At 36.7% G+C, this 23,623-nt stretch overlaps 3 protein-coding genes across 3 annotated transcripts in view; 1 reads left to right on the forward strand and 2 right to left on the reverse strand.

Annotated features, from left to right (window-relative positions):
* The window catches only part of LOC131850643 (tuberin), a 43,440-nt gene extending 38,501 nt beyond the window's left edge, over positions 1-4,939 (forward strand). Inside the window, exons 35-37 of the mRNA XM_059200944.1 lie at positions 1,537-1,677; positions 2,864-3,040; positions 3,969-4,939. Of these exons, the coding sequence (XP_059056927.1) occupies positions 1,537-1,677; positions 2,864-3,040; positions 3,969-4,166 (516 nt within the window). The 3' untranslated portion in view covers positions 4,167-4,939. The remainder of the gene's footprint in view (positions 1-1,536; positions 1,678-2,863; positions 3,041-3,968) is intronic.
* Positions 4,940-7,623: 2,684 nt separating this feature from the next.
* LOC131850618 (small ribosomal subunit protein mS33) lies at positions 7,624-8,127 on the reverse strand. Its single transcript, XM_059200913.1, has one exon. The coding sequence runs from the start codon at positions 7,982-7,984 to the stop codon at positions 7,637-7,639; it is 348 nt and encodes a 115-aa protein (XP_059056896.1). The 5' UTR covers positions 7,985-8,127; the 3' UTR covers positions 7,624-7,636.
* A 6,262-nt stretch (positions 8,128-14,389) lies between these two features.
* LOC131850616 (N-sulphoglucosamine sulphohydrolase) lies at positions 14,390-23,590 on the reverse strand. Its single transcript, XM_059200911.1, has 10 exons — positions 23,484-23,590; positions 22,516-22,645; positions 21,982-22,118; positions 20,642-20,798; positions 19,638-19,812; positions 18,888-18,951; positions 17,651-17,968; positions 16,981-17,153; positions 15,730-15,859; positions 14,390-14,655 (listed from the first exon to the last, which is right to left on the reverse strand). Exons 1-10 carry the CDS (start codon positions 23,584-23,586, stop codon positions 14,486-14,488), a joined length of 1,557 nt encoding a protein of 518 aa, XP_059056894.1. The 5' UTR covers positions 23,587-23,590; the 3' UTR covers positions 14,390-14,485.
* Positions 23,591-23,623: the final 33 nt, after the last annotated feature.

The raw sequence follows: 23,623 nt of genomic DNA on the forward strand, positions 1-23,623 counted from the left end.
AATGTACGCGGTGAGGATATTTGATTGTATAAAGCATTGACGTAATGACTCTCTAGAAAGTATGCCATATGACAGAAAACTGAAAAGATCAAAAATAATATTAGTTCAAAGAAAAATGTATAAACTAAAAATAAAGTTATTTCTATTTATCTATGTCTTCATTATAACTATTTCATTAATATATAATATTTATTAATGTACTATTAGGCTGAAAATCAGTTTTAAATTACAAGTAGGAGTCCTATACGGAGAAAAGGAACGGCGAGATATTTTTATTGTCGTAAAATTTGCTTTAAATATTTTTAGTTAATATATTTTTAAATTAGTTAAACTATTTTTCCAAAAACTACAACTTACAATAGAATTTTTAAAATGGAGTTTGTATTTTTGCATTTAGATCACTGTTAAACTAGGGGCATCGCAGGTCTAACTTTAGACCATAGACGAATCACGATTTAGAGATAAAATTTTGTATAATGAATGGTTTATTACTGAATCATACATGAATCACCAACCCCTATTTTTTTTATAGCGTTATTAATTTATATGGTAAAACAACGTTTACCGGGACAGCTAGTATATCTATAAATAAGATTGTGCGAGCGCGTGAAGGAGTAGATGTAAAGGCAGCGCAGAAGTAGATGAAAGAAATCTTGTACTGGGTAGGAATCCTAACTGCAAACAAAATTGTATAATGGTTCTGAACATACATGAATCAAACTCAAGCTTCCAGGATGAAAGATATTGTTAGGTATGTGAACTAATGAACCTATTACTAGCAATGTACCATGTCAGATGACCTCCAGGTGCCCCCTGGAAACCATCGTGATAAATTCTTAGTGAATTTGTCACAATGGGCTAACTGACCTGCCCTCATGTTCATCCTATCAACTTCCACTGGTGCCCCGCCAGCGTAAACCGTTAGCGCAGGCGGGTGCACCATTCTATTATTATCCATTAAAAAAAAACTCAAGCTTCACTCATACTGTTTGCTGCTGCGCAACCAAATAGATAATCCCGCAGTTGTAGAACGGATAGGATTCAATATCCCTCCGAATTACGTGAGAAGTGTCACCAGTCGTCGTGTCCGACTGTTTGCAACCGCGTCGGTACACACAAGCCACGCTAGCAATTCTCCCACTATGAGAGCATTGCAATTATTAAATTTATTTTTAGGTAAGGTCCAAGATGCTGACGTTTATACAGAAGCCTTGCCTTCCATAATTACTAAAATAAGAATATTTTTATCGTCGTATAATTTTAAGCAGTATAAATAGTTTTAAAATATAAACGTGTTGGCAATTAGCAGTAAGTTTATATTGTGTTAATTAATTTCCGGTATTCCACCGTCACAGTCAGAATGCATTAAAAGGAGAGAGAAATAAAAGGAAATACACCTGGAGTTATTTTCAAAAAAACTTGCACTACATCTCCACCTAGACCGTCAAGAATTAAGAAACAAAATTAATATTGCATAACCATAGATTAGTAAAAATTTGAACAACGGTGTATGTGTGTGTGTGTGTGTGTGTGCAGGTGTTGTTCCACGTGGCGACCGCGATGCCGTCGTCCGCGAAGGACCCCACGTGCAACGAGAAGCGGAAATACATCGGGAACGACTACGTGTCCATCGTGTACAATGACTCGGGCGCGGACTTTAACATACACACCATCAAGGTAACTATTTTTCTTTTATACCACGATGGTGGCAATCAAGCATACGGCCCATCTGATGGTAAATGGTTACCGTAGCCTATTAACGCCTGAAACACCAGGGATATCACTTGCGCGTTGCCGACCCTTAAGAAACCTTAATATACCCTTCTTGAAAAACCCCATGCTTTAGTCTCGTGGGAAAACCTCGGCAGGAAGTTCATTCCACAATCTAAGTGTACGCGGGAGGAAACTCCTCTGAAACCGCACTGTTCTGGACCACTTAGGTTCCAGTGTGTGGGGATGAATTCCCTGTCGATGGCGAGCGGTGCGGTGGTAAAAGGTGGCTGTCGGCATCATGTCGAACAATTCCTCAGAACACAGTCCGTTGTATAATCAGTAGAACACACAAAGCGAGGCGAAGTCTCGCCTCAAGCTGAGTGGCTCGATACCGCCAGAGAGATTGGGATCATCGACAATTCTCATAGCACGTCTCTGAACCGAGTCAAAAGGACCGAGCTGGTATCCAGGTGCTCTCGCCCAAAGATGAGAGCAATACTCCATGTGCGGCCGAACCTGTGACTTACATAAGAGAAGTCTCTGGTCCGCAGTGAAATACCGCCTCGCTCTACTGAGCACACCGAGCTTCTTGGACGCCAGCTTTACCTTTTTAACTAAACTAACCGTCTACCTGCCGCTACTGCCATCACCATACCTTCAAACAGACATCCAAGTAATTAAAGTTCTTGTTTGTTTGGAGGACTAGACAACGGTCAGTAAAAACTCAATTTTAAACTATTTAGAACTGTGATGGGTATTTCTGTCTCCAAGCTTCAACGACGTCAATAAAGTTGATGATGATGATAATTTTGATCATGTCGATGATGTGTAAATGATGGTGATAATGATTAAAATGTGGATAGTGGTGATGATGATAATGACTGTTGTTGTCGATGGTAATGATGGTATTTTTGATGATTACGTTTTCAGGCGTCGATGATGACGATGATCATCATAATCATCATTTGCTATTTTTACAAAATTAACATCGACATCATCGAAATCATCATAATTCATCATCATCATCATCATCGACAAATTATTGTCGTTATTATCAAAGTCGTCAGCATCTACATCATCACACATCTCTTATTTTTATTAGCAATCTGTGGTCGTTGTGTACTTAGATAGTCATACAATATATTTGCAGGGCCAGTTCAACTTCTGCATCGTGGTGGTGGAGCCGTACGAGCACGGCATGAACCGCGTGTTCGTGAAGACCAAGGACGAGACCATCCGCACCAAGTTCCTGCCGCACCTGGACACGCAGTGCGTCTCCGACCAGAACGTGGCGCTCCTCGCCCGACAGATGGCGCTGCACTGTGCGGTCAGTACCATCACCATGTCACCACCACATACATATCTCAACACATTAACACTTTTTATATTTATAAATAGCTGTTCCCGCAACTTCGTCCGCGTGGCATTTAACTTTATTTAAGTAGGCTACTTACTCCTTATTGCCAATAAAAATCCCGTCAAAATAGGTCCAGCCATTTCAGAGATTAGCCGGAACAAACAGACCGACAGACAGACAAACAAAAATTGTAAAAAATGATATTTTGGTATATATACCATATTTATATTCATATACATATAGTAAAAAACGGTTATTTCAATATTACAATCAGACATTCCATTTTACTATATTTATATATGTATATAGACTAGTTGTCACTCGCGATATAATATATCTCTGTATTTATGAAAATAATGTTGATGATTATGATGATAATTGTGACAGTATCGATGATTTTGATGTTGATGATCTTAATCAACACCTCATCATCACCATCATCATAATTATCATCATCGTTATCACTATAACATCGACTAAAGTTGCTACTATTATAGAATTGAAATGGTAAACAAGCTGAATCATTAGTTTTAATTGTCAATTAAACTAACTTTCACCCAACATACTATACAACAACATACTGGTGGATAGTTATTATAATCTCAGGACAATTCACACAGCGCCCTCTAGACCCAAGTTAAGCTAGTTAATGTTTGCGTTATGGGTACTAGATATAGATAATTTTTTTTTCGTATATACGTACACATTATACATAGACCCAGACCGATACAAACAATCATACTCATGAATACAAATGTTTGCACCGTGCGAGGAATCGAACCCGCGATCATCGGACGTAAAGCGGCGGGCTAGACCGCTAGACCACCGAGCTCGAGTTACATAGTGTTAGGGCATCGACGTAAGTGGAGGGTACTGACGACGACGGTGGTGGTGACAGCTGGCGGCGCAGATCTCCCGGTCGCTGCGGGACGGCGGCGCGCCGTATGCTTCCAACTCGCTGGAGCGGCTGCGGCTCATCAAGAGGCTGCGGCGTCGCCTGCTGCAGGACCGCCTCGCCGCCGCGCGCGTGCAGCCATACGGCGCGCCCGACCTCGCGCACCGCATCGCCATCGACGACTTCAACGACTACACCTAGCCGCGCCCCGCGACTCCCACGCCTGGGGCTCACCCAGCCGCCGCCGCCCCCCCCCTGTCCCCCTGCCCCCCGGACCCTCCTCACTCGATCCCCGATGCTCGCACGTCTACTTGACTATGGTCGGTCGCGACATGATCTAACTACGTTTAGAGGAACATTATCGAATGTTTTAATTTTAATAGCGACTTAAATGTAAAAATTCTCATCCGCGGCTTTTTATTGAATTTCTATAGAAATACCTAAAAGGAGTACTTGAAAAGCTCTTTAGGAATGTGGATGTTATATGAAGAATCAATATTAATTTAGATTAAACAGAAAGTTGATGTCATGAAGTAATGTTGAAACTGATACAGTTTACGTCAGTCGTGTAATATTGAAGAATAACACTAAGAACAATCAATATACTTACCATACAACTTAATCAAGACCTCGTTTTTATTCACAATCCAAGTGAAGTTGCCATGCACTTACCTTACAGTAAGAAACTGGCAACACCGACCTCAATTGTAAATAAACCGCTAGCAAAAATACCAAACAATCTACAAATAAATCTATACGATATGTTATTTTTTAATATTACACGAATGCGACGAATCTGAAATATATTGAACATCCTAATATTGTTCTAAAAGTCTATGTGGTGTATCGGGTTAGAACTGAATAGTTGAATTTTCGACTTGGATCTCCGTTGAAGAGGCAGCGGGCCGTGTGTATATAGGTTTATGTGCGGTCGCGGCCGTAGCTCCGACATATATATACATATATATATATAATGTATTTTTTTTTTTTGGTTTGATAATGGAATGGTGCCCCCGCCTGCGCTAACGGTTTACGCTGGCGGGGCACCAGTGGAGGATGATAAGATGAGCATGAAGACAGGTCAGTTGGCCCATCATGACAAATTCACTAGGAATTTGTCTATAGGTACCATGATATATATATATATATATAACAATCCCCTTCCCCCCTATATAATGTATTGTGAGGAGTGTTCCTGAGCCATTGTACATAAGGATCTCAGCCGGCGGAGCGGCCGCGGCCCGGCAGCTAGCACCCACTCGGCTAGTCGAACATGCATGTCTAATTAAGTATTGCTATTTATTATATTCTCGTACCTCAGTGCGACCGCGAACCTCCGCGTTCCACGTAACGTTGTATTCGTTTTGAAATCTACCGCTCGCCACTAGTCTGTATGTGGTGTTTGTAGTCTAACGGTACTGGTGTGCCGCGACGACAGTGGGCTGCAGTGTTGCCACACCTGCCCGGGATTTAGCTTCGATCTCAGAATGTATGTAGTACGATAACAAAGGTTTTCTTCACCCCATAGTAAAAAATATTGTTGGCTATGAAGGTGACAGGAGAATGGGAGATCAGTGCAGTATTATATGAAAAAATATATTTCTTATTACATTTTCATACGTCTCCCGTTATTTATTACATTCTCTGTATAAAAGTTGGAGCTGGCAACTCTGATCAAAAATAATAAAGGTAATGGACGCGGGCCGAGCCCGAGCGCGGCACGATGAACATTATTTTGTTATAAGAAATGCAAGCTTTAATCCGTAGTCAGAAGTGTCACTAGTGCCGCCCCCCGGTTCGGCTCGCTCCTGTAGAATTCGTCGCACCTCAACTACTGCCGTTGCGGTCATATTCAGAGGAATCTGCACTGCAAACGTATATTTAGATATTCGCATAAAGATATTAATTAATTGAGTGTAACAATTATTTTCGAGACGTGGTTCAGTGGTAGCTAAGTTGCATACACCGCTCACTATTGGACCCTACCCTGAATATCAGTCTCGCCGCCCTACAGTTTATACTTTTATTAAAAAGTAAACACTATTATGCGTATTTTTTAACAATTACTGTGTCACATGTGATAGTAGCCTAACGAATAATATGAAATAGTAATTAATACAAAATATATTTAGCTCTGTCAAGATTTCTACACGAATACTATGCTACGCTTACAGTGTGTAGGGATGAGCGTAGAGACGGCAGTGATTTTTCCGCGTCTGTGTGTAATACGCAGCTTCTACCGCTGGATATTGTTGCACAATGTTACAATACATGAGGTCGGTCGTCTCAGTACACCAACAGTCGCCGTATCTCCCCATTTTGAGAGAAAGTACGGGTGTTGTAGTGCAGCGACGACTTACCGGCTTCACCTGCATCGCAATCCATAACTGATAGTTATTTTGTACCATAGCTGTGTACCTTTGCCGCCAACAAAGCAGCTGCGATTGCCCACAGCTCACAAAATACTAGTAATAATTGAATGCAATGAATAATGTAAAAAATATTAATGTGTAATTAATTTAATTATAATTGTTTATATTTATCTCGATGTTGTCTATGGCCTAGAGTACTCAAGACGGGAGGCGCGATTGTTTATGCTTTTGCCGTAATAATGTATTGTTTGTTAAGTATATTTGTATGTCGTGTGTCCAGTGTTGAATGCTGCAAGGCCTAAGGGAGGTATTGGAGAATTGTAATTGAGATCTTGTACTCAATAATAATACTTTAGTTGATAGTGTTGCGTAGGCATTTTACGGCAGTTTTGTGAGCGGTTGGCGCGATCTCCGGCTCCACACCACAATATTATTGTTAAGCAATTGAGGCATTTCTTGTTGAAATATTTTATGTAGCAATTTATTTCCTGACGAAAGATTTTTTAATCAAATAAATAATGGCTATTTTTTCGTATGTTTTCATTTGCTTTTATACCCAATAACATTCAGTGATATGTGTTCAAAGTTGCCATTTTGGTTCTCAAACTCAACTACAGTTGAGGTTTGAGAATACATTAACCCAGTGGGTATTTATATTTTAATATTATCAAAATCCTTTCTTAGATGCCTATGTTATAGTAGATTTTTTTTTTAGTGGATGATAATGGAATGGTGCACCCGCTTGCGCTAACGGTTTACGCTGGTAGGGCACCAGTGGAGGATGATAGGATGAACATGAAGTCAGGTCAGTTAGCCCGTGACAAATTCACCGGGAATTTATCACGATGGTTTCCAGAGGGAACCGCGTGGAGGTCGACCTGACATGGTACATTGCTAGCAATGGGATCACTAGCTCACATTACTAACAATCCCCTCCCCCCATCATAGTAGATTTATGCATGCAATGTCTCAGCCCAATCGGTTTAAAATTGACAAAGTTTTATATAAACTTTCAACCCCTATTTTACCTCTTGGGGGTAGAATTAATCAAAATCCTTTCTTAGTGGATGCCTAAATCATAACATCTACCTGCATGCCCGCCCAAGTTTCAGCCCGATCCGTACAGTGATTTGTGCTGTGCGTTGATAGATCACTATGTCAGTCAGTCACCTTTGAGTTATATATATTTAGATGGATAAATGATTGTCAGGTAATCAGAACTGATAACAGTAAATATTAATTGGTAATAATTTATTTACAGCATCTATAACAATAAAACAAAACTATATTAACATCTATTTAGTCCTTCTTCTCTTCCAACTTGCGTTTCCACACTTTAACTTTTCCTCGCAACTCCCGGAGCCTCTTCATTTCATCTTTGAAGTCCTGGTGCTCGTCGCGGAACAAACCGTAGTCTCGCAGTTTTAACATGAGAGTGTGGGTCTCTACGTGCTTCGGATAGTAATGAATGATTTCCTCGTTGGTATGCAGTGGCCTCTCGCTGAACATCTTCACCACCTTCATTGATTTCGAGTTGGTGGGTATCGCCACTTCGCCGAAGATTCTGTTTGAAAGTCTCTTCATGCGCCGTGCATAATTTGTGGAGGCATTTATTAATTGAGCATATTTAGCGTAATTAGTTGCCATTGTATCGTTAATCCTAAAATATTAGCTAATCCTATAAATACTTATATTTAATCTAAATTTGAGAATAACTCATGTAATCTAGATTCAAAATAAAATATTATTTAATCGAAAAAGTAACCTCAATATTTTGTTTTGATTGAATGACATTTTATGACTGACATAAGATAAGTGACGTCTCACATCTCATTGGATACTTGAAATATGTGTTCTTTCTGTCAAAGTCGCAGAACAATAACAAAATCAGAATTTAAAATGTGAATAAAATCATATTTCATTTCTTTCTATTTTAATTCAGAAAGAATTATGAATGAAAGAGATAAACATTGTGTTAATTTATACTATGTTTAGTGCTTTTATTTTTCTGTAATCACTAAGTCTGCCTGATCTGTGGGATACATACTGTACTATATTTATTTGCATTTTATCGAAAATAAAAATCAAAAATATCAGATATTTAAGTCTAAAATATAAACTCTACAAAGCAAAGCTTACTCATTGCGACTACTGGTACTACGAAGTCAAAGAGACAGTGCTACCTGTCCACTATTTTCTTTCGTGGATAATTACTTGTTTGTAAATGACTAAATATATACAAGAAGGAGTTTGTTAACATAATTTTAATTAAATACGTAACTCTAAAGGGCTTTACAGAGCTCCATTCAGTGAAAAAATTATTGAAAAAACCAACAGACTTTAATCTCGTCTGAATGTCTCAGATTGCAACAGAGGTGCCAGTGCTTGCACTGAAACCAGTAAGTAATCAATATTATGAAATAAACACTTGCTAGTTCAACTTCAGCTTATAGGAAAGTAGTAGTTACTTGTGACTTTGTCTACTTCTATTAGATAAAATAGACATCCCATTATGTATCTATATATCTACTTATCTAATTTTATTATGGTTTGTTCAGCCGCTTAGTGAAACAGAATAAACAGATATGCTTTTGCATTTATAATTGTAATGTTAGCTCGACTACTTATGTAGAATGTTACTAATATTACAAATGTAAATGTTTGTGAGTATGGATGGATGTTTGTTACTCTTTCATGCAAAAACTATTCAAGGGATTTTGTTGAAACTTCACAGTAATATAGCTTATACCAGAATAACATATAGGCTATAAATTGAAAAGATATTATGTAAATTGGCGAAATATAACGATAAATATCAAGTAAGTGACGAAGACGAAGTGGCATGGGTCAGCCAGTACTTAACATGTTAATCACCATGTCAGTCATTTGTGTCTCATGCTAAGAAGTTCTACATGAGCCATGTCAGACGTATGCATTGGTAGAAGGTGCTGTGATCAAAACAACAGGTTAATACTTGTTGTATCTTGTTTGGATGCATCAGTTATATAAGACTGACACGGCTTGTTGAGAAAAGTTTTAATGTACCATATGTGCAGGACCACCTCTTTGTTTATTATTTATGTATTTTGTCTATTATTTTATATAGAAAAATATATAGGACATTGTCATTCTAATTCTGCTAATTATTATACTTTTGTACATAATATTATATTATATTATTGCTTCCTAAAACATATTTATTTCATTAAGTTCGTTTAATCAAGCACAGTATATTGTGAACGAAGGACTGTATATATATGGGGCTGGTAAATATGTTTTAGGAAGCAATAATATAATATTATGTACAAAAGTATAATAATTAGCAGAACAACAATTGACAATGTCATATATATTTTTCTATATAAAATAATAGACAAAATACATAAATAATAAACAAAGAGGTGTCGTGCACACCAATATATGTGTCACATAAAAAATAGTGTATTTCGGGGAATTATGGCAAAAAATTTTTTCTGTGATCATAAACTTTCCGTGATACATTTTTAACTAAATTATCTAATAAAGTTACGATTAACATGTTAATAAGTCATAGACCATTAGACTTGAGACTTTATTTTTAACTATAGTATTTTATATTTACAGACCAAAATGTTTTCATACTGGTCATTTAAAATGAAAGTGGGCGCTGTGTTGGTGTTGCTAGCACTATATGTTTACATCCTGATGTTTGTTAAAGGCATTTACTTAAAAAGCAAGAGACTTGATCACATAATGACTATGGTAAGTAACATTTCAGTTATTTTATCTTCAGTAGCTAGTAGTAATCAAAGATTATACATAGCAATCATAAATGTGTCGTCCGAGCCAAATTAAGAGAAAAACACACAAATTTAACACCTTCAGCACCAGACTCTGTCACCGTTTTAAAAAAAAAATATAAATTTTTTTGTAAAATTACTGATTCCCAGACCATTTTCATTGAAAAATGCGAAAACTCATAATATATAGAGAATGTTTTTAAAGGATACACAGCGCGTTTACTAAGTAGAACAATATTGTATTGTGTATACTTTTGTATACACAGTGTTCCAGACACTGTGACAAAAAGATGCACATGGTGCCCAGGTTAAGCAGAGTTTGATGATAGGGTAACATGTGATGAAACAAACTGACAAGAAAACTCAGATTATGGAATCAACTATGTAGTGTTTTGTATATTTCAGTAACCATGACTATCAGATGGTATATATGCTAATTTTTTTTTATTAAATGTATACATAGAAAACACCCAGACCACCAAAAATAATCATACTCATGAATACAAATATTTATACCAGAGATAAGGTCAAACTGAGCTTGGCTTTAATTAAAATCATATTTTGAAGACTTTCTACTCAGTTTCTTGTTGACAAAGGGATTTTCTAATTTATTAAATCTATTATATTTTTTAATACATTTTTAGTTATCACAAAACTATCAATTTGAAGCCTATGACTGTCTTTTATTGATGAAAATGGAATGGTGTGATGAAAACCCAGCTGCGCTAACGGTTTACGCGGGTGATGAATGGTCAGTGAACCCATCATGACAAATTCACCAAAAAATTTGTCAAGATAGTTTCCAGGGACCGTATGGAAGTCAACCTGACATGGTACACTGCTAGCAAAAGGGTCATCAGTCCACAATAGCAACAATCCCCTTTTCCCCCAATCTACCTCTGTCTTCATGATTTATTTATCAACTCCCCAGGCTATGGACACTGAGAAGCTGATGCAAAAAGTGAAGACTATTGATCAGAACCTGGCGTTGAAGATAGAGCGGCTGGATGAAATGTACGAAGATTATTAGAACCAACGCATGTATCAGTGTAACAACAATCTATTGTTGTAAATGTTGTGTTGTAGAAACTGACTGAAAGTCACCCCATTACTGTATATGTAATACTTTCTTATTACTTACAAGCTTCATTAGGTCCAGTACTTACTATGGTAATGCTGTTTCACGCGCAAATCGGCATTCATGCAGGAAATAATAATCATGTAAATGTAGGCAAAGAGAATGAGAACGACAGTGTGCGCCGACAGTGAGCGCACTTCCAACCGACTATATATATAATAATAATAATATGTCAAGACAATTCACACAGCGCCATCTAGTCCCAAGCTAAGCAGAGCTTGTGTTATGGGTACTAGACAACTGATGGATATTTTTATGTAAATAAATACATATTATACATAGACAACACCCAGACCGATAGAAACAATCATATTCATGAATACAAATGTTTGTACCGTGCGAGGAATCGAATCCAGGACCATCGGATAGTAAAGCGGTGTGCTAAACCACTAGACCACCGAGGCTGTCAATAGATATGTCATAAGCTATATAATAGTTTAAATTAACCCTGACAAATGCAATAATCATTTATTCATACTTAACAATAAACATTGTCTCGAATTTAACAATAATTGAGTTATAAAAGTATAAACTAATTAAAATTTTCAAAGATTCATAAAAATAAAAATAATTTTCATATTTAACTACAATATTTATCACTTTCATTCATTAAAAATCTCATTAGTCGAGTAAAAGCATATCTTGAATCAATAATTTTTAAGCTTGTGTTTGAAGTTATTTGTATAAATTACACATTTCAAATCGATTGTTAATTTTATAGTTAGTTTTAGAGACTGAATCTCACATGTAATGTGGCAAACATAGAATATAATGATATCACAAGTGATTTTATAAGATTTATTGTTATTTTTTATCTAATTATTATAGAAGTTATATGTTAACTTTGATTTTCATGTTCAACAAGTAGAGTATTCATTGATGTGTCTCTATAGATACATAAGTATATATCTACTGTATAATTACTAGATACTGTAAACCAAAGAGACTTTTATTTTCCCATTTTTTTTTGACTACCCTAATGCCGTTGGCCGCAGCTGGCCTTTACAGCTTCACCGGACGATAGGGGCGAGAGCAGATGGCACTCCAAACCCGCGGACTTATGGAGCGGCTGAAGGCCAACTCCCGCCTGACGACGATACGAATTTAGTCTGAGGGCACCGCTAGGGGGTTCGAACCTCGGCTCAGGCCGTCGTAACATCGGTCCCGGTTTGAATTAGACGGAGGATCCAGCGGAGGGGTTTTTTTCACATATTCGTCCATCTCTTTTTCAATGATGGAACAGGCAAAGATCCTTAGACCGTACAGCCTAGTCTACGTTTAAACTTCTTCATATTTGTATAAGTCGAGTCTTCATATTTGTAGAAGATGAGGCCAAAGGCCCTACCAAAGAGATTCATGTGTGTAGTAATATTTGATATATATTGTCTATTATCACAAGACATTACTGAAGGTAATCTGTACTTTTATCATATATTTCGGTGCTATATTTAGAGGTAGTTTTATTGTTATCCTTTTAATTCATATACGAACTTATTTACAACTAGCTTTTGCCCGCGGCTTCGCTCGCTTTAATTTATCCCCTTAGGGGTGGAATTTGTCAAAATCCTTTCTTAGGGAATGCCTACGTCATAGTAGCTTTATACATGCAAAGTCTCAGCCCGATCGCTTTAAAATTGACAAAGTTACATACAAACTTTCATCCCCTATTTTATCCCCTTGGCGGTAGAATTAATCAAAATCCTTTCTTAGCGGATGCCTACGTCATAACATCTACCTGCATGCCAAATTTCAGCCCGATCCGTCCAGTGGTTTGTTGTTTGGACTGTGCGTTGATAGATCACTATGTCAGTCGGTCACGTTTGAGTTATATATATTTAGATAGAAGTAGTTCAAAACAGCAATTTAATAAAATGGAATACAATATTCTAGCAGACTGATACAGGATGCAAGGGACGTTACTTATTAAACTGACCAACATTACTAAAAAGAACAAAAAATACTGATTTTTATATAGGGATAGTGATAAAATATGACGTGCATGTGAGAGCGAAAGGTGTTATATGAATGAGTTGTTCTTGGCGAAAATTATCAGTACGCGACTATTGTAACCAACTACGGATCCAGGGGAGGGATCATGGGGGTCACGACCCCCCCGCTCGACGCTGGTTCCAGGACTTAGGTACCACTAAGGTGCTTCTCTGGATGTCTTCAAGAGAAGATGGCAATATGTACGTGTATATGTACAAGTTATTAAGTGTTAAGTTTTTCAAGTGTACAATAAAGAATAAATATTTTTAAGTACAGTACTTACGTACATTATTAAAATACCTACTTTTTACTTGTTTCTATTGTAATCAAAAATGAATTATAAGTTCTTGACTTGACCACGACTATGTGGCCCCTTACTGGCGCCATGACTATGATTATGTGACCCCTTCCTGGCGCACATGACTACCACTATGTGACCCCCTCCTGGCGCCATGACTACCACTATGTGATCCCCTCCTGGCGCTATGACCACGACTATGTGACCCTCTTCTGGCGCCAATGACTACGACTATGTGACCCCCTCCTGGCGCCATGACTACGACTATATGACCCCCTCCTGGCGCCAAAGCTGGATCCGCCCTTGATTGTAACTCAAACTCAAAATTATTTTTTAACATAGCAGCACCTTTAGGCCTTTCGTGCACGATATATTTTTTAACACTATTAAGGGGATAGTTGTTACGATCGGGCGAGAGGAGACGCGAGGCCTATGAATAGAGATAACGAATATTGAAGAACACATCGTAATTTCATTATATAGATGCGTTATACAGTGCTTTTGATTCGTTTTTAGTTTATTTGGTAATTATTTCTATCTGTTTTCTGTTTCTGTTATGTTTGCTGTTTTTTCCATTGATGTGGTGCGGATCTAAATATGTTTAAATTGCTGTATTTTCGTATTTATTTGGTTTGGTGAGGAAGCAAAATAAAATATTTATCTATCTACTTAAAATTTAGTTATATATTTAAAAAACAATTTATAAAAAATAGTGGTAAACAAGCATACGGCCCGTCTGATTATAACAATTATCGTAACCTATGGACGCCTGGAACGAGGGATATCAGCGTGTTGCAGACCTTAACCTTAATATACTTTTCTTAAAAAACTTATCTTGAGTGTCTCGAGATTATTTCGTAAGGTAGTTCATTCCAGAATTAAACCTATACGGCAGGAAGCTCCTCTGAAACAGCACTATAATAAATGTATACAGTGCGAGGGACCTATAGCGGACGGTAGCGCTCTAGGGCTGCTAATCCGTTGTCTAACTCCCGGCAGTGGTGGTCCTGCAGCAGGGCGGCGGGCGCGCATCGCCACGGGTCGCGGGTGCTGCGCTGCCAGTCCTCCAGACGCGAGCGCAGCTCCTGCCACGTGACTGCCAGCGACGGCTTACCTGCAAGGAGCGTTGAAATAGAAATAATCTTTATTCAAATGAACTTAATATAACCACTTTTGAATAGTCAAATTTTTTATTCTACCGCTCAATCGCATTGCAGACTCATCACAAGAAGAATGAGCAAGAAACTTGTGTATTGCTCTTTTAAATAAATATTGTTTTAATTATATTTACATTAACAAGGATTAGGCATGCGACAATCTACATAGAAACCGCTAGGCACTTAATCTCTGTTCAATCAGATAACATAGCGCTATGAATTTTAAATTCGATATTTTCTACAAAAACATTATTATCATTTATAAATTCTTCAAGCTTTTTTACAAAGAAAATATTTAATAACACATTTAAATTTTTTTCTGGCAAGTTGAGTACAGACTGGCAGTTTGTTGTAAAACCTTACGCAATTTCCATAAAACGAATTACAACTTTCATCAAACGGCACTTAGGTAAAACTAGTTTAGGATATTACGTAAGCTAACATTAAAACTGGCTTAAAAAAAAATTCAAGTTTCTTACCAGTTCTTCTAAATTTAATCTGTATACTGATCTAGACGATAGGGAATAAAATATAAATACAAAAAAATTACGTTCATAAGCGACTAAATAGTCCTAGGTACAGGAATAAATTATTTTTTATTTGATTTGATTCGATAATAATATTAATTTTGCCTTTACATGTACGCTCGCTCTTTCACATAACATTTGCATGCAAATGTAGGCAAGGAGAACCGGAAAGACCGCGCGCGGAAACAAAATGTCAAATAAAAATTTATTTTTTACAATCAATTGAATTGACAGTTATAACGCGCTAACACAATTTTTTTTTAAATGCAATAATGACATTAATTTATAAATATTGAGATATAAATACAGATAAATAAATAAATAATTCATGACAAATCTTGCCCTTCAACCAATACATAACAAAATAGAAAAATCTAACCAAATTAACTAACATTTTTTAATTTAAATGTGTGAATACAAACTACCAAATAGCACTAACACACTAGTGTCAAAACTGTGTGCTTCCAAACACCTTGTATAGTGGCTGGTTGACATGTGACATACCATAGAGGTTGTTGGTCTCGGTGGGGTCGGCCCGCACGTCGTACAGCTCCCACTGCGGCCGCTGGTAGTATAGCTTCAGCGTCTTGTACCACGGCAGGGGCTGCTTGCTGCGGGTGCGGTTCAACAAATCCTACGAATTGCATTAACATGTCTGTAATATATATATTGGCAACACACGACCGTTGGGGGGAAAGGGGATTGTTAGTAACGTGGACTGATGCACTTATTGCTAGCAATGTACCATGTCAGGTTGACCTCCACGCGGTTCCCCCTGGAAACCATCGTGATAAATTCTTGGCGAATTTGTCACTATGAATAGAATAGAATAGAATAGAAAATCATTTATTCAAATAAACTTAATTTAAGCACTTTTGAATAGTCAAAATTTTTTTAAATCTACCGCTTATTCGGAAAGCTGTCTAATCACAAGAAGAATAAACAAGAAACTTGTGTGTTGCTCTTTTAATCAATCCTTGTAAGTTCACATTTTACAAGTCGAAACGTGTCAATACAAACTACCAACCATCACTAATTTATTTAGGCTCAAATATAAAAACACAATAAGATTAAATCAGTAGTAGTGATAAGAGCAGACCAGTCCCTACAAGCAGATGGGCTAACTGACCTGACCTCATGCTCATCTCATCATCCTCCACTGGTGTCCCGCCAGCGTAAACCGTTAGCGCAGGCGGGTGCACCATTCCATTATCATCCATAAAAAAAACACACGACCATTAACGGGGGGAAGGTACATTGTTAACAATGTACCGTACTATGTCAGATTAACCTCCACGCAGACCTGGAAACCATATAGTTAACTGACCTGATCTCATACTCATCTTATCACCTTTCACTGGTGCCCCGCCAGTGTAAACCGTTAGCGCAGGCGGGAGTACCATTCCATTAAGATCCATAAAAAAAATGGGAAATATAAATTGACATTAGTTTTTTATGCCTGCCAGATTAGGATAATTACCCTAGTTTTAGGGTAAAATAATATAATTATCAGTAAAGACATGTTGAAGCATAAAATTCAATCTGGTATTTTTATTTGTAACGTTTTCATATAGAGCTTTTTTATAAGAAGTTTTTTATTAAATGATACATAAATAATATCCTTGGACAATTCTAACAGCGCCATCTAGTCTCAAGCTAAGCGGAGTTTGTGTTATGGTTGGGAACGAGCACTGACCTACATAAAACTTAAAAACTGTCTCCTGTATACGACATATTGGACTTTATAGCACTTACCTGGAAAGTGGGGGATACATAGAGATCCTGATCTATGGGGAACGGCATTCCGAAGTTGATGTTGTGTATGAGCTTGTACTGGCGCGTCCTGATGGCCCGCATCGGGTAGTACATTGTTACCTCGTGATGCGTCTGAGATGCGAACACAGCATCTCTCTGGGACGGTACCGGTTCTGTGTAACGGAGACAATATTTTTTTTATTTAAAAACAAATACATTGTACTCTTTATGTGTGTTTATTAATAATCTTTTTCTTTAATAGTACACTCTTGACAGAGTAATTAGAACTTTCATGAAGGTATAACAATAATAAGCTAGGTAAAAAAGAAACATGGTGGCATCTAACCTCAGACTAAACAGAGCTTATAGGGTAAGCTCTGTTTACTAAATCCGTAGTATCGCTATAGTTTGTGGGTACTAAACAACTAATAATAATAACCCTGAACGATTGACACAGCGTCATCTAGTAAAAAACACGTGGTCATCTAACCCCAAGTTAATCAGAATATGTGTTATGGGTACCAGAGAACTGATTGAATACTTACATAATACATAGAAAACACTCAAAACTATACAAACCAACATACTCATGAATGCAAATGTTTGCAGCGTGCGTATTCATTTGTATAAAAGTATATAAAATATCTATATAATGAAAAGCAACTGATACCTTTTTCCAAAATTGGCAATAGACTCTTAGGTTTATCAGAGTCCCATAATATATCATTGGAGTCATCTTCAGGCTGTTGTATGTGGAACCAGTCCAGCACTGTAGGCATGATATCTAGCAGGCTGACCATGGCGGCTGAGGCCTGGTTCCTGCGCGCGCTGGTCTCCGGAGACGAGATGAGCAGCGGCTCCCGTAGCCCAGGGTCGTACAAGTTGGTGCGTCCCGACGGAAATGGTATACCGTTATCAGACGTGTAGATAATCAGTGTGTCTTGGAGGTGACCAGCCGCCTCCAGCTCTTTGATTATCAGCGCTACACCTGTAGTACAACAATAAGTATATATTGTACGCGTAATTGCAGTAAACAGTGAAACATATTATTTATTGTAAAACTTTGTTACTTGTAATTCACAAATAAATAATTTTAATTTAAGTTTCATAATAAAATATTAAGAAATTGAATTTCTATTGCCTAATAATATGTTATACCATTGTGCGCTGTAGCGTGGTGCGGGTGATAGTTACTAATTTTCCATCTAACAATTGCTACATTTAAGTTAATAGAGTTATTAATTATTTAATATTACTAATGTGGTACAGCTGAAATACTAAGTCATAATTTGTAAATCGCGGTAACTTTTAAGAGTGAAACGAAACATTAAACTGTCACTCGCACCATGCTATAGCGCATATGGTACAGGTCATTATTATGATAATAATAATATCCTGGGACAATTCACACATCGCCATCTAGTCCCAAGCTAAGGAGGTATTGTGATACTGGTACTGGACAACTGATATAAAATATTCATAAAAATCTACTACAAATTCAAATTCAAAATATCTTTATTCATGTAGGTGTATTACAGACTCTTATGATATGTCAAATCTACCGTCAGTTGGGAATGATTTCGACATGAGAAGAACTGACAAGAAACTCAGCTCGTATTCTTTTCAAATTAATATTGTACATGTTAACAATAATACAGATTAATTTTTAAATTCTAACTTGGTAGAATAGAGTGACCATCAAAATATTTGCAAAAGCAAATAGTCTAATCAGTGTTCGCAACCCGAACAGACCAGTCCCCACAAGCAGCACCCGCCCACGGGTATGAGTACTCCACTTTTTAAAAAGCAATAGCTATTTCTTGCTCCAGAATCTTCTCTCTTCTCGGCGCCATATATTTTCGGAATGGCATTTCTATTTAGCATTCAAAAATACCTGCTGTACATACCTTGGTCGAGTCGTGACATGGTCGTGTATTGTGCAGCCACGTCTCTCCTCGCTGCTTCTGTGTCCTGAAAAAATACAATTTTTTACTCGACTGCTAAAAAAGAGAGTACTGTTTCTAATATGTGTTCAATATATATGCATATTGCTTAGATAAATTTTACACTATCTTGAATGTTTTATATGAATGAGCTAAGTAGGTATATGCCTTGTTTTGGTGTAAATCTTTTAATTAGTTAGTACAGAAAACTTTCATATTTTACACTTGCAATATTTCTGTCAATCTTGACTTCCTTCCATTAGTTTACGTCTCCACTAACATAGATTCAAGTTAAATGTAAAATCACTCGACATCCAGACTCAGTGTCGAATGTACGCGTTACTAATAAGCCATATAGCTTCGCATTAAACTTACTAAACTACAATTAATTCACATTGTTCAAGACGAGATTGAGCACATTTTTATTGAATATGTGTTACTATTACATAGATGACTCTTATAACGATGACCATAGACTTATGAGGAGCTACTGCACTATGCTAGCTGACTTACCGAGATTTAATATTTAAGTTGCTATTATGTTGTTGACAAAAATTTATAAATTATGTTATCCTACACAATTTGTTTTGTTTTGGATGAATAAATAAATACACCTGTATACTCACTACCTAGATACTACAATGAACACAAATTCTATAGAGCTACAATATAAAGAAAACATATAGATAGAATATATAATGGAACGACAGATACTTGTATATGGTAGGGCAACTGCACTTCATCCCACTGGTAGTACCACGGTTTCCAGTCGGGTATGACTCCCATTCCTTCCTCGCCGGACCCGAACCGCTCGCAGAACGGTCCATACTGCGGCTGAGTGTTACCACACCGGTGCGGGTCGTGGAAGGCCACGTACAGGAAGAATGGTCTGATGAACAAATTATATTATATAAACTCAGTACAATTCACACACAATTTCCAATCCCAAGCTAAGCAGAGGGCACTAGGAATTATGGGTACTAGACAGCTGATATCTATAATAGATATATTTTGTCGGACATAGTGTATATTATACAGAGAAAATACATTCAGCTGAAACCAATGGATGGATTGGGCTGTTTGACATTGCAGGTATATGTACGTAGGCATCCGCTACAAAGGATTTTGATTAATGATACAAACAAGGGGATAAAATAGAGGATACAAATGTTTGTATGAAACTTTGTCAATTTCAAACCGATCGGGCTGAGACTTTGCATGCATAAAGCTACTATGACGTAGGCACTAAGAAAGGATTTTGATAAATTATATTATTAATAAGACAACATAACCAGTGGAAAGTGTAGATTTCTCGTAAATACATGTCTTCTACATTATATAGAGAAAACATCCAGACTGATACTGTTTGTATTAACATGTCATATCATACTCATGAATACAAATGTTTGCACCGTACGAAATGTAATCCGCGATCATGCAATAAATTAAACATGAAATCATTATATAAAAATATATATATATATTATTGAATAATAATCATAATAATAAAGTAAATTACTTTCCCATTTTTCGGTACTTTACAAGAAATCTACATAATTAGATATTACTAGTCCTAATAATAATTATAAATACAAAAAACTTGTCGTTCATAAGCCGCTAAATAAAAAAAAAATGCATTTTCATTTTTTTTTAATTTAAAATTCGAAAACAAAGGAATGTTTTCAGATTGGTTGATGATTTTTTATTTAATATCTTACTTTTTCTCGTGGTTGGCCTGTGCTAGGAACTCTCTGGCGAGCAGCTTCATATGCGTGATGTTCCGGCCCACCTGGTTGATGTGGTTGTTCTCCTCCGTCTGCTCGTAGTCGAAGCGGTACACGCTCGATGGACCCACGTGCTTCTTACCAATTATACCTGCAACACCACAATTATATCGTATCTTCTACCTGTAGTATCTGTATATCCTGCATCCTCTATCTATATATCTATAATGTAGCATATAGTCATCTGTACTTACCGGGTTTTTGTGGATGATACTGGAATGATGCACCCGCCTGCGCTAAAAGTTTACGCTGGCGGGGCACCAGTGGAGGATGATAGGTTGAATATGAGGTCAGGCCAGTTAGCCCATCGTGACAAATTCACTAGGAATTTATCTGGATGGTTTCCAGGAGGAACCGCGTGGAGGTCAATCTGACATGGTACATTGCTAGCAATGGGGTCATAAATCCACATTACTAACAATAACTTTCCCCCCGTACCTACCGGGTTAGGTACAGGTGATTATAGTACCTCGTATAGAGGCAGCAGGCAATGACCGTCTGCGGGTTTGTAGTGCCTTATGTACTCTTACTATATCACCACAATTATATTGTATCTTCTACACACCAGCAGATCAGAGTATCTGCTGATCAGAGGAATTCCTATAAAACTAAGTAGAGCCGGGAGAGATAATTATTTATAGGAAGGAGGCTTTTAGCTACGCAATGACCTTCCGCGGGTTTTTAGTGCCTTCTGTACACGTCCCCCATATCGTTTAGAAACAGCATTAGAGTAATTCTAAGGTAGGATGCAAATATTTTATTTACAATTACGCATAAAAATAGATAAAATCAATAAAAAAACTTTACACACACAGACTTTAACATATAAACGGAATTAAAAAAAAAAGTAATTCAATTGAATTTCTTGTCAGTTCTTCTGAATTTGATCTATATACCAAACTGGACGGTAAGGCAAAAGGCAAAAGAAATTATAATGTAAAAACTTGACGTTCATAAGCGGCTAAAATGTCCTACATGAATAAATGATTTTTGAATTTTGATTTTTATATACTCGCAGCTGACCTTTACATATGTATTGATATATACTCTTTTCTTTATTGTTAAAGTCTATAATGAAATTAACAATAGTTAATATTGTCCGTATAAGACACTATAGAAATGTTCAAATTTATAATTTAAATCAATACAATTGAAGTCCAATTTCGACAACTGGGCAGCCATATATGTTGTTATATGCTTGAAGTGCCTATGATTGTTGGATTAACTACGGAAAAGAAATGATTTATCTATATAAAATTGATGTTTGTTCGTACCAGTTTTGACACCGTGCTCCCGCAGCACGTTGGGCAGGCTGGTGAGGTTGTCAAACGAGTTGAAGTGGTGCACGCCCTGATGGAGTCCATACATTCCATTTTGGTGGCTCGGGGTACCTGTCAGCAACGCTGCGCGGCTGTTTGAATAACAATAAAAATAGAAATAGTACAATCTTTATTCAAATTATTTTTTTTATTCTACCACTTATTCGGAACGTAGAATCATCACAAGACGGATGAGCTTAGGCGCAGAAACTTACACGTGTATAAATACACATTAACAAGTAGGAGGCATGCGATAATCAATATGGAAACCGCTATGCGCTCATTCTTTCTGAAATCTCTAATCTGATAATATTGACAGCTATATGATTTTTTTTTCAACAATAACATTATTATAATTTACAATCTCTTTCATTTTAAATAAAAAAATGCTTATTAATTGTTTAAGTTTTTCTTTGTATATCAACTCAACTAATTTAGTTGATATTGTTTTTCTGTAATAAACAGGATGTTTTATGCAATATAATGTACCTAGGAGAACAACTGCTAACGGAGGTGAAAGCGTTGTTGAAGATGACACTGCGGCGCGCCAAGGCGTCAATGTTCGGTGTCTGGCATATTTTGTTTCGGTAAGCTCCGATTTCAAAACCACCATCGTCCGCTGCAATAGAAAAAAAAAATTCAATCACCAACAAAATAAATCTGCCAGAATACATACATTATATTTCTGTCAAGGTACTGTAATCGACGTCGAACCAAAAAACTTACAATATATTGTTATACAATGATAATTAATTAAAAAAATAGAAATATATGAAGTAGGCATATAACAGAGAAGAAATTTGACACAAATTTGTCTCGACTTTCGACCTTTAATTCACGTCCAAACGATCATCCTTTAATCTTTACATAAAGAACAAATCTTCATTTGTTCTTTATATTGATACCAAAAGTGGTATCAGTATATACGCGATGATACCATTTTTGTAAGGAGATTCGAGTTTCGAAGTGGCAATCCTATTCCGATATCTTTCTCATAGACGATAACTCTCTTTCGGGTTTTAATATATAACTAATACTTAAATTTTTTTTTTTTTTGTATTAAAACTATTGTGTAACAAAAAAATATTATTAAATAAAAAATTTGCGTTAAAAATTTGCATGAAACGGAACACGAAATAAACTGACAACAAAGACGTGAGAAAGACAGTATAAAAGTGAATTACTTACCCTATAGAAAGAGCGAGATAACATATAATCAATTGTTTACTATATACATTTATTTTATTCTAGTCAACTCAATATTTAACTTCTAAAAAAAGGTATTTATTTTTGTTACTATTTAATTTATACTATTAAGAGCAGTAGTGATCATAATAATGTATTCTATTATTGACAATTTATTAAGTTGTATAACTTTTGACAGCTGATAACGTGATCGAACAAACTTTAGTATCGCTGACAACTGTAAAATGCACAATGATAATAATACACGTTACCTAGCAGTAGAAGTACGTTTCTTGCTTTGTCGGTTAACACATTTTCAGTCATTATAGTACACAACAGCAGTGTGAAAACACTATTCAACCGTCTCCGTGCCATATTAGCTTCTGATCTCCAGCCAGAGTTCGAAGAAAGT

This window comes from Achroia grisella, unplaced genomic scaffold (genome assembly GCF_030625045.1).
Source record: "Achroia grisella isolate CSIRO2021 unplaced genomic scaffold, CSIRO_AGI_Agris_v1 utg778, whole genome shotgun sequence".
Taxonomy (NCBI): domain Eukaryota; kingdom Metazoa; phylum Arthropoda; class Insecta; order Lepidoptera; family Pyralidae; genus Achroia; species Achroia grisella.